Source organism: Ailuropoda melanoleuca, chromosome 16 (genome assembly GCF_002007445.2).
Source record: "Ailuropoda melanoleuca isolate Jingjing chromosome 16, ASM200744v2, whole genome shotgun sequence".
In the NCBI taxonomy this organism is placed as follows: domain Eukaryota; kingdom Metazoa; phylum Chordata; class Mammalia; order Carnivora; family Ursidae; genus Ailuropoda; species Ailuropoda melanoleuca.
Window position 1 is genome coordinate 11,852,265 of NC_048233.1, and position 12,078 is coordinate 11,864,342.

At 43.9% G+C, this 12,078-nt stretch overlaps 1 protein-coding gene across 4 annotated transcripts in view; it reads right to left on the reverse strand.

Moving 5' to 3' along the window:
* Positions 1-12,078, reverse strand: part of DUSP16 (dual specificity phosphatase 16) — a 70,354-nt gene that overhangs the window by 21,679 nt on the left and 36,597 nt on the right. For all 4 annotated transcript variants that reach the window (XM_002917980.4, XM_034645608.1, XM_034645609.1 and 1 more), the window contains one exon: positions 1,662-1,825. In XM_002917980.4, coding sequence (XP_002918026.1) covers positions 1,662-1,825 — 164 coding nt within the window. The remainder of the gene's footprint in view (positions 1-1,661; positions 1,826-12,078) is intronic.

Sequence of the window (12,078 nt, forward strand, 5' to 3'; positions counted from 1 at the left end):
ACACTTTCAAAGCATGCTGACTTCTCACCATCCTCTAGTCTACACATCTGCTTCAAAGAAGTTTCCTGACAGTCTCCCAATGCATCTATGGACGTATCCTGTGCAGTATACACTAAGAAACCAATTAAAGGAGGGAAAAAACCACCCTTTTCCCCCATCCTCAACTCCAGGCTCCAGTTTAACTGTCTCACCTTGCAGGCGTTCACAAAGTTAATAACTGACACAGCTGTTAAACCTGGAAACAGTACATAGCAAAAACGTGCCATTTAATATAATGTCTAAAGCAACAAAAATGATCTATAATGCAATTATTTGTAAAATCACCTGCTGACTAGTCACTTTTTTTTTTTAATGGGGGGTAATTCTGAACAGGATTCTTAACTAGGAATTTCATTTCATTTTCTGATTGAGGATAAACTAAAGCATCTTCAGCTTTGCCCCAATGATGCATATGACCCTAGGAAATTAGTTCTGCTTTCTGTGACATAGTCTGCTCATCTCTAAAAGAGAATTAATAATAAGCACATGTTCAAAGGAACTGGGACCCCACCAGAAAAGGCTCAATACAAGTATAAACTATCAAATTTCAAATATCTCACAGTAAAAGCAAACGTATTAATAACAGTGTTGAGGCAAAATTTTAGAAAGGCAGGAGTTTTGAAAACAAGCAACAGATATAAAAGAATGCCTCATCGCTGCCCAATGATAGGGTATTTTTGCTTTTCACATGCTAACTAACTCAAGCCAATGTGGAAGCTAGTTTTAAGGTCAGCCCAATTCTTTCTGTTACCCAAGGAGAAAACATTAAGGTATCGCCTCTCCTACAGGAAAGTTGCACCTGTAAATCACCAACAGGTGAATTAACATGTTTGATTGCTCTTTCAGTTACAGGTGGTGTAAAAAAGAGGTTTTTAGAGGAAAACCACTTTTCTGGGCAGTGAGAACACTGGGTCCCGGCACTGCTGCTTAAGAGCACATGAGCTGTGGAGGCAGACAGAGATCAGTTCTACTACTGTTAACGCTTCGACTGTCAGATGCTCAGCGGTGCCAACACGGGTTCCTGTGTCAGGCACACCATGTTCAGTATGGCCCACATCCTTTGCAGCGAGAATCCATGCTCTTCCCTCTTCTGTCTCAGTGAAACTGCTCCAGTGAGCCTCTGACAGGCAGCCTGAAATGCATGCCCTTAGCCCTGGCCTCACCATCTTATTCCCACCCCCATCCCTCCAGCCAGAGGTCCTTCCTCAGTCCCAAGCCGAGTCCCTTTCTAGTGTGCCTCAGGAAATACATTTCTAAATGTGAAATAATCTAGGAAGGCTTAGCCTTCCTGAGTGCGCCCAATTACTACAACAGAACAATGAATACCCTAAGAAAATAAGGCTAAACTTATGAAAAATCCTGTCCTATCCCAGGTCTCCTGGACCTTCGAGGAACAAGCCAATATGACAACAAGATTAGGTTTCTTATGGCGATCGATAACATTGAACAAAATAGCCCTCCAGAAGATAACCCAACCAACTGCTCGCAGGGACTCACACTGAGCATGGTGTACCTCCTTTCTGGAAGCAGCATGTGCTTAGAATGACAGCGAACGGGCAACTGCAGTTTCTCCAGCTGCTGACAAGAAACCCTGCAGGGAAGGAGGCTTTCAAAGCACCCACCTTGTTGAGGACATCTCGCTGGCAGCCAAGATAAAGATTGGGAAGAATTCGGGTTGGCCCGATGTTGGCAACAGGTAGGCAAGGCTGAGAAATGCAGGTAGGGACTAGAGCAGATTTTCCTTCACAGAGGCCAGGGAAACAACGGGAGAACTCGGCAAACCCACCTAAGAATAAACATCATAAAATTATGCCATGTACAATGATAAAAATCAGCCCTCCGTGAACTGCTCAAATAAAACAGTTTAAAAAGCAAAATCAGGGGCGCCTAGGTGCCTCAGATGGTTAAGCGTCTGCCTTTGGCTCATGTCATGATCTCGGGGTCCTAGGTTCCAGCCCTGTAGCAGCTCCCTGCTCAGTGGGGAGTCGGCTTCTCCCTCTCCCTCCGCCCCTCCCCCTGCTCGCATGCTCTTTCTCTTTCTCTCTCCCTCTCTCTCTCATAAAATCTTAAAAAAAAAAAAAAAAAAAAAAGCAAAAGCAAATCCCACAGATGCAAGTGGGCACTCCTGCACACGTACACCTGTCCACAGTCGCCCACAGTCGCCAAACGCTAAGTATGGGGCACAGCCCCGCACGGAGCCTTGGTTTACGGGCCTCCTGAGGATGAGGCCTTGAGGGCACGTAGAAGGACTCCTCTCTTTCTCTCTCTCACTCTCCAACATCACATATCCTACATTTCCTCCCCACTCCCCACCCCCCAAAGGAACGCTTTTCTATGGAACTTAAAGAGAATTTAAAATAAGTAGCAAATAACCAAGCCAAGATAAATATTCACAGGAGCAAAATGAGGATATTAAAAAAACCCGTGAACTGAGGCCAGATGTTATTTCTTCAAAATAAAATTGCTGAAGTTAAAAATTCTTTCTAGAATTAACTTTAAATCATCCTACTACACAGGGTTTTTTTTTTTTTTTATTTCAAAGGTATCACAAACATATACACCCCTACTCTTGCAAATATTCTCCACAAAAGCCCTTGAAATTTCTGGGCAGTTAATCAAGGTTCCCATAATTACCACAGATTCCTGGGCTCCGTGGTTCATTTTACTGAGCACTATGAAGAAGTGGTGACAGACCCTAACTGCTTAGGGGACATAAAGGCCTCGTGGCAAGATTCCTAGGCCCAGGAGAATCCCGTTTTTCCTAGTCCAGTCCTTACAACGATCTGCTCTCTGACTTTCAGTAAGTCACCATCTTGCCATTTCATAATGAAGAGAAATCTGTCCAGCCACAGGAGGTGCACTCACCTCCTCTGGAAAAGAAAACATGGTAAGGTCTTCCCTGGGTTTTCCAATCCAAATATTCCTTGCTATCCAAATCCAAACCCAGAACCTAAAAATTCTGATAAATTTTCAGATAAATCCCCTACTAGCCAAACCCTCACTATGCTGAGTTCAAAGTCAGGAAGCAAAGAGATTTGGATCACAGGAAATACTTGTTTATTTTTAGTACTATTTAATTAAAAAACAGTTAACATGTTTCTAGGAGGCACTTTTACCTCTTTAATCAAGCCTTAAACAAGATACTAAAATCTCTCTAAATATTTATCTCCGGATCCTGGAGTTACATTCTATTAGTCTTTAGTCCACTTCCAGAAGCGTACAAAGCACGCCCTCAAAAACTGCAGAAGCGCTGGGAGGGGAGAGTGTCATCCCTTATGACCCCCTGTGGTATGTTCAACTCCAGCTGAATCTGGACTCTGCTGTCTAGGCTCAGTACAGGCTCCACAGTGCAGCAAGCTAGGGTGGCAGGAAGTTGGTGACAACTATGCCACCTGCAAAACGCTGAAGTGTGCATTCCTAGCCTCCCGCCTAAGTGTATGGTTTTACTCGTCAGCAGTGTGCATCCTGAAGTTCTTAAGATAACCTGATGGAAAGAGTAGGTGGTTCCATTGCAGAACTCCCGAACTCCTTCATGAGACAGACGCGGCCCTCAGGACGTGTCGCTGCACAGGTCCGTGGCTTCGCTGCCTACCATTTCCAAGCATGACCCCCAGCCACACAAAAGCCACTGTTATTTCACACTTCGGTGCTATTCTCTCAGCCAGGAATACCACCACCACTCCCACGCCCTGTGCCCGCACACGCAGCCAGCAAACCACAGACAGACAAACCCCACGAGGGATCGTGGGGCAGAGAGTGTACCCAGGCTGAGCTCACGAGCATTAGGACCCAGCCTCAGCTGTGAGGCCTTCCTCCGCCCTCGATCTGCAGCTAATGTTCAGCTACATCTTGCTAGGATTCACCAGAGACACAAAGTGAGAAAAGCAAGGCGTCTAAGGTTCCATTTCCCAAAGTGTGCTCCAGAGCACTGGGGTCCTGCCGGAAAAGGACAGACGAGACACGCCCGAAGAGGAAGAGAAGTACTGAGTACCCATCCTATTTCCCTAGGAGAATCACAGCACACATTAGCATATTAAAGGTGCCAAAAAGCTATTTCCAAAAAAATGAGTTTACTTTAACTCAATTAAGTTTGGAAAACTTAATTTAGGACTGCCCCCTGCCTGCTTCTCCCCGCCCCCCCATATCTATTAATAGCTAGGGCAACTCACAAGGAAATGCCACACTAGGGCAAGTACTGAGATGGAGTCAGAATTCCTACACCCATGAGCATCACCCACGGGCAATCTCAAGAAAGGGGTCAGCCTATATTGCTCTATGTATATGAGGCTCACGGAGCAGGATTTATAATTCTGTTTCTATTAGTGTTCTGTTCCTTTTCAGTCTAATTGCATAATACAGTTATATTTAAGGTGAAGTGTGGTTTTTTCCCCCAAAGTATTTCTTTAACAATAAGTGTTAAAGGGTCTCACCATTCTTCGCCAATCTCATACCTACCCACCATAATAACCGACAGGCACTATTTTGATTACAATGTAATTGTGTGAGTTTAAATGTTAGCTTCTACTAACTTCTGTGGTTCTGGTGTTTCTACAAAGAACTGTTCTCACATTTTTTTCCTATCCTGCCTTCGAAACAGTTCATGCACTAGCCTCTCATTTAAATCCAACAGAATATTTCAGTAAACATTCTCAGAAAAGAGACAATCCAAGGAAACACTACTTGAATTCCATTTTAAATGTGTAAGTAATCAAAGAATTACCTAACATTTACTAAGTGACAAACACTGCCCTAAGCACTTTACAAGTATTATTCAATCTTTATAACCAGGAGGTGGGTGCTATTATTACTCCCATTTTATAGATAGGAAAACAAAGGTTCCCCAGCGGCCTGGCCCTGGAGACCTTACTGTCAATCGCTGTGCTCTGTATCTTCTCCAAATACTACAGGATTAACTCTTGGGATGCAGGGACAGCCTTGCTGATTTCCATGCGGTCCTGCCCTCACTAGCCGTGACCTGCTAGGTCTCAATACCAGGCTAAAAATGGCCATGGGCCTCTCCCAAACTGAGGGCAGAGCCTCACTTCCCCAGAGCCATATATGGTTCCAAAGCTTCAATGAGGAAGAAAAAATGGAAAGGGGTCTGACATGACCAAAGACACGAGAGACTCTAAATGCACTCATTTCACATGAAACCAAGAACAGAGCTGACAGATGAACCAGTTAAGATAGAAATACAGTCACTGGTTTGTTCATGATCACAGTGTGCTCTTAAGATGGTAGTGAAACTGAAGCTGTCCTGGGGACTTTCAGTCCATCCTCCACAAGGCAACTCTCAGAGGGGATACAATTTGGCAACAATCATCAACAGTGTCAGCCAGCCTGGGCTGTTTGAGGTCGGCTTTATCACTAATTACTACCGTGATCCTAAATCACTTTAACTTCGGGGGGGAATCTCAAAAGTGAGGGTGGTTCTAGAAAATTCTAAGAGAACAGAAATAAATGAGGGCAAGAAACCAGTTTTTAACCTCAAAACAAAACCAAAAAGCCAAACAAAACAGCAATAACACACTGTTGGACACATTATAAAACAAAAAGAAACTTCTTTTTTACATATCTTTTTAACTAATCTCTGGCACAAACCCGAATAGCCTTAAAATATTTAACAGATTTCGTTGAAATCGGAGCATTCGTTTAGTGCTCAGTCTGGACTGAAATGTCCCAAACCATGGCTCCTAGTCACTTTCAGAAAACACTACCTCAGCCAAAGAGTACATTTTCCCTGATCTTTATCTAGGACAATGTTCCACTCTGCTAACACCCTCCTTCATTGACAGTTTTTTCCATTCACTGACCTTTCATTCATTGTTGTACTCTAGTGACCCCAGTTTCATTTCATTAATTAACAACAGATGAGACACTGCCTGATTTCCCCGAACTCTTGAAAAACTATCTGTGGCCTCATCAGCCACTCAGTTTTGAAATATGTCTAAAATGTCCTTCTTCCTCTTACAAACCAGATCTAACACGAATAAAAGTATAATTCATCTCTGCGAACTTTTTGTTACAAATGGCTGACGGATACAGAACAGTCATCTCCCCTGCCCTGTCATAACTTATCTCCACTGTCCCCCAGACTCCGTGTTAGATTGCATGACAACACACAACATCAGTTCATTATCCTCTTTTGTTGAAAAGCTTTTAAAGTACTTTTAAAGTTGGTCAAGAATTTAACTCCCCATCCACTCTCACCACGTTTCTCCTCTCCCTAGATTTTGTGCTGTTTATCATCTGGGAGTGTAGAAAACGCCAAGTCACACAGCCCAGACGAGCTACCTGCATTCAGACCTGAATCTAGAAATGGTGGTATCCACTCTGCTCCCCTCATGCTGAAGTATTTGTTTTCCAGAGGAAGGAAGACGTGTGTGCAGACACGCCCGACCCGCAGAGAAATGCGGACGAGGGGCGGGCAGGTAGACGTGCAGACACCTTTGGCCTCCACAGACTGGGACAGGACAGGCAGGCAAACTACAGTTTTTTTCAGTCTTCCACAAATCCAACCAGTAGAACGCACGTTTATAAATAAAAACATATCTATTACTTTGAACAGAGAAAACGTTTGGTATAAAGGCATTCGTAACTTCTATACCATTTTATTGTCATTCAGCCAAGAAAATCCTCTTCCTTCAGAGCACCACCTTCACAATTCTAATCACGAATACCATTTTCTGTAAAAGCCACTGTGAACCACCATTTAATTTGGGGGCGGGGGGAATCTGCCAAGGAAAATATAATATACATATAACAACTCTACTAAACAATTCCAATTAGTCACTCTTCTCTCTGACCCTTGCAACCAGTTATAAATCAGTGATTTTTCTTAAAAATATTTGTAATAGCACTTTACTACAGCTTGATGATGTGAAATAAATGTTGAAGTCTCAAATTCTAAAAATGGATTCCCTAGTCTTTCAGTCAAGCGAGAGATAAATGTCAACTGCATTCCTTTAGCGACAGCTCCCTGCAGGGAGAGACATGGGGCGTCTCTGCGTTCGCTTCAGTTCCAACAGGTGGCCGGTCCTCAGAGCTCCCTCAGCCCCACAGAGCCAAGGCTACTCCGTCCCGCACTGTGAAGGGATTCCACAGCTCTACACAGACTTAGTATTTATACCAAGCTCAACTTTATGAAAGACATGCTTCTAAAAAGTCAATGCAAATTAATTTTTCATATTAAATCATTTTCACATAGTTTATATAGTTTCATACTTTTCAATATAGTTCTCATGTGGTTTAACAATTGTAAAACAAAGGCTCCCTTTTTGTGACATAATACAACCCATTCACACTTACTTCTTCCACAGCACATGTGAAGGATTTAAGTACACTCACCTGTAGAGAAGAGTTCTCTCCATCCTGAAAATAAAATCTGCCACTTTGCTACAAGGAAACAATCCTAATACTAAAAACTAAATTGCTGACATGTATACTTCGATTGTTGAAATGTTATTTCACAACAAATGTACATTTCACTTCACAATGAAGTGACTGATTCGGGCAACTTTGTTCTCTAGCCACTCACAAAAAGACTCAAGTGTGGTGACCATTCTTCCAGGGTCGTGAGGCTGTATGCATGGAGAGTTGAAACTAAAGAAAATGAAACAAAAATGAAGGCACCATAATTTCGCGCCACTGGAGAAAGCAAACACAGATAAGTAGCTGTACGGTAGGCTGGTCTGGGTAAGCCAAGCCACACATGTTCGATAAATCATTTCTGGGAGGGTAGAGAACATGGCAGATTTTTCTCAATAACTTTAGCAGCATTCCATCTTTGTCTTTTTCAGCCAATCTCCACTGAAAAGCGCTGACGAGAAAAATCCCTAATAACGTAAGACATTAACTTCAAGCTCCAATTTCATATGCTCCGTATCTACCAGAGCACAGACCAAGAGGAAAGCAGACAGATATGCATGTCTGTGGAACCATCCAGGAAGCCGGACAAGTAGTTGAGGTCTCATAAAACTTGTCCCGTAAATGACATCTCCAAAAAAGCTCCCTCTGTATCAAACAACTCTCTCACCTGGCACAGTCAGGGAATGAGAAATTCCATCGAATCTAATTTTTGGATTAATATGGTTATCACCTAGACAACAAAACAGATTTTAAAATTTCAAAGTACTAGCATAAAAAAACCACCAAATACTATAATAATGCAATTTCTTGTCATTCAGAACTTCTAGATCTTATTATTCCTCAAGACAACATTATCTGGACCCATTAGCAAAATCCAGAAGTGTTGTTTAGTAAAGAATTCTCAGAAGATGTAGAGAGACAGCTATTTTACCAATCTTTCCAATTGGCAATATGGAGCTGTACCCAGAAACTCCCGCTCTTACAACACCCAGAACACACAGCTAGGACCCCTAATAAACACCCTCAAAGATTATTCTAAAGAGTGCAACCAGAATAACCAAAAAAGAATATGGCCAGAATCCGCCACTTGCCGAATAAAATCAACAAGTTCTGTAGGAGGGGAGCCAGACTCCCAGAGGCAGCCCTGACTGGTCCTGCAGTGACGTTAAGATGTGAAAGACAAGGGCAAGTGAGCAGTGTCTAGGGACTTCCCGAGAAGGAAGGATTTACGAGGCCCATACTGCCACAGGCACGGAAGGGGAGGTTATTAAAGAGACCACATTTGCTCATTTCACCTAAAAATCAAAGATTTCCAAGCCTGTACTGTTTGATGTCCCAAAATCCAATCTAACGCTTTCAACTCCCTTTGGTCATTTTCACTTGAAAGACTTACTGACACTTAAAGTCAAAGCCAATGTGTCCCTTTCTTTCCTTCCGAAACCCCATCCATAGTAACCCTATCCTCCCAGTTCAGCTCAGCAACATCCAGTGGCTGTGCCAACACACTAACTTTCCTTTTTTTTTTTTTTTAAAGATTTGAGAGAGAAAGAGCGCGCGCGCGCGTGTGCGCACAAGCAGGGGGGAGGGGCACAGGGAAAAGTGGACTCCCCACTAAGCAATGAGCCTGATGCGGTGCTCGATCCTGGGACTCCAGGATCATGACATCTAAGCCGTAGGCAGACGCTTCACTGACTGAGCCACCCAGGTGCCCACACTGACTTTCCTTTATGTCTCTTCTACCTGCCCTGCCTTCCCATTCTCCTGATGTCCCCCTGCTCCAGGACCTTCATCCCTCACTCTTAGACAAATTCTCTCAGATCCACTTGTCCTTCTCCCCACTCACGTCCACTCTGCTGCCAAATTAAGCATCCTAAAATAAAGTTTTGATGTGTTCTCTGCTCTCAAATGCCCACAGAGTAAAATCCAAAATTGTGAGCCAGACACTCAAGACCCTTCCTAATCTAATCCCAATCCACTGTCCAACCTGATCGTCCATGCCACCACCCTCCACAGAAAAGGAAAATCGGTCGTCTGTTTTCCTAACACACTGCCTTCCAATCTTGGGCCTTTGGCAATTTAATCTCTCCTCCAATCCGTTTCATTATTTCCTTCCAAACCATAGGCAAGCACAAGTCATACCTCTTCTACAGAAGTATATTCCAAAGATTTTTTTATCATAATCAATATAATACATTTTATATCAAAACCTTCTAAACACACAGGTGACATCAGTGGCAGCCAGAGGCACCCAGAGCTCTGGGGAACTGGCCAGGGGTCTCAGGTCAGTGCTGGGAGCCAGGTCCCAGGAACAAATTTCACAATATGATCTTCCCTTACTGAGTTACTCTCTGACAGTGTCAATACTCTTCTGTTGCATTAAAAAACAAAACAAAACAACCCTTTCCTGACCAGTGTATCTATATACGATCTTGCCAACTTAGAACTTCCATAAAATTCAGGGCAATCATCTGGCAATGAGTATTTGCCACTGACTTGGTAACCGTGAACTATCTTCGTGCGTGTGTTGTGACCTCTGTTTCTCCAGCTAGAAAACATTGTGAACTGCTTGTGGGTAAGATTATGTTTCACACTCCTTTGTAATCCCCTCAGCATTTAGCACAGTGCTTGGCACATAACTGAAATTCAATAAATGTTTACTGAATCCTTCCTCGTTACAATGAATAGCTGTTGATGGACATAAGTCTTGTATATTTTTGGTGTTCAAAAGGATTTCCTGATTCCATTCAAAGCCTAAAACTATGTTGGCATGGGTGGGGGCCCAGAATCTGCTTCCTATTCCTAGACCACAATGCCCTAGAAGACTCTCAGCGTGTGAGAGGCAGCACAGGGCAAGAAAAACATTTTTCTGCTACTAAAGGAAAAAAGGTAGAATTGGGGAATGTTACTTTGGTCATTGAAAAGCAGCACCGAATCCTCACTGTGCTTCTGCCATACCCAATCTTTAGTGTGCTGCTGACTTTACATTAAAGGTGGAGAGAGAACATTTTTTCAGATGTTCCTAAGTGGCTCAGACCTGGAGAGCCCAGTAATACCCCCAAGGCTCAGAACTCCTATGACCTGGAAGGTCCAATAATACCCCCAGGGCTCAGGGAATCAGGGCACATCCTTTTAGGGAACTAATCAGACCAATTACAGTTAGGACCCAGATGAGGATGAGGTGGCTGCTGGACAGGTCTACAGGGATCATCAAAGGGCTTGGTGAAATGAGGTTATTAATCAGGAGATAACTCTATGAGTCAGAGGGAAAAGGGCTATGAGTCTGGTCTCTGGGGAATGACTCTTCAAAATCCAATTTGACTAACTTGTACACTGTCCATGAATCACCATATAACTCATCTCTCAGGCCTTTCTACATGAAGCTCAAAGCTTCCTGATCTAGCCCGTAGCAGGCTTTCCCACAGACCACTTCTGTGTATTCCTCTCTATCGACAGTCCTCTTTGGCCATCTGCACAAAGCAGGCAGGCAGAAAGGGCTACCTGTTCAGTCAACCAAACAATTCAAGACCACTGGAATCATCTGTAAGTTCAAAGAGACATTTAATGAGCACCTACCATGAGCAGGACACAGCACTAGGTGATGAAGGCAGTGGTGACCAAAACAGAGGCCCTCGCTGGAATGGACAGTTTAGTGGGACAAATGTTAACCAAGTAATTAGATGAATTAACTAATTATAGGCAGGTGGTCAAAGGAGTGTGTATAACAAAGAAAACCAATTTTGCCTGGTAGCTAGGGAAGGCTTGATGACGACACTGAATCCAGCAGGAGACACAAGGGTGAGTGAGTGGAGGACAGGAGAGGACCTCTGCGAAGGCCCAGAGACACTGACACCGCAGGTCTGCAGCAACTGGGGTGAGGCCTACAGAAGTGAAACGAACAGAGGACTTAAGTGGCATTAGATGAGCTGGAGAGGTAGGCAGGAGCCAAGCCACTATAGGGCCTTGGGGGTCAGTGAAGGATTTGGAAATTTATCCAAAATGCAGTGATGCATATTAGACCAGGGAGTTATATAATCTGGATTATATTAAAATAGAAAATAAAAATACCACCCTGGCTCCAGTGTGAGTAACAGATTGTAGGTGGCAAGGCAGAAGATAGGAGAAGCCCAGTGAAAAGGCTCTTGGAGCACTCGGGAGTGGGGAGGATGCTCTCGGCTTGACTCAGCTGCTGGCAGGAGAGGAGGAGAGCAGACACCTTGTGAACTCAGAAGACAGACCTGGGGACTTCGAGGCGGCAGCGGCTGCAGCCAAATCCCCAAGAGCTCACAGATTTATCCTTCTGGTTTAAAGGGCTTGCATAATTTGATTTCATTTCTTCTCAACTCCCACATCTCCCCTTCGCAAAAGAAATCCACTCTAATCCCCCTCCTCAAATCGAAGTTCAGTCCTGACATTTTGAATCGTGTTTCTGCCCCTAGTCTGAATGCCAAGGTGCCCCCCTCCAAATCTTACTCATCTTCCAAGGTTCAGTTAGAACCCCACTGCCACGATCAAATCTTCCCCAGCCTCTGCAGACGACACCCCGTCACCGTTTTCCCTGGATCACACAGTATAGCACAGGACCATACGCCCCTCTCTTTCGTCCACTTCAGGCACGTTTCCCCAAACTGGTCTCTAGGTTCTCAAGGGCAGGGCTGAGCCTTTTGCTTTTCT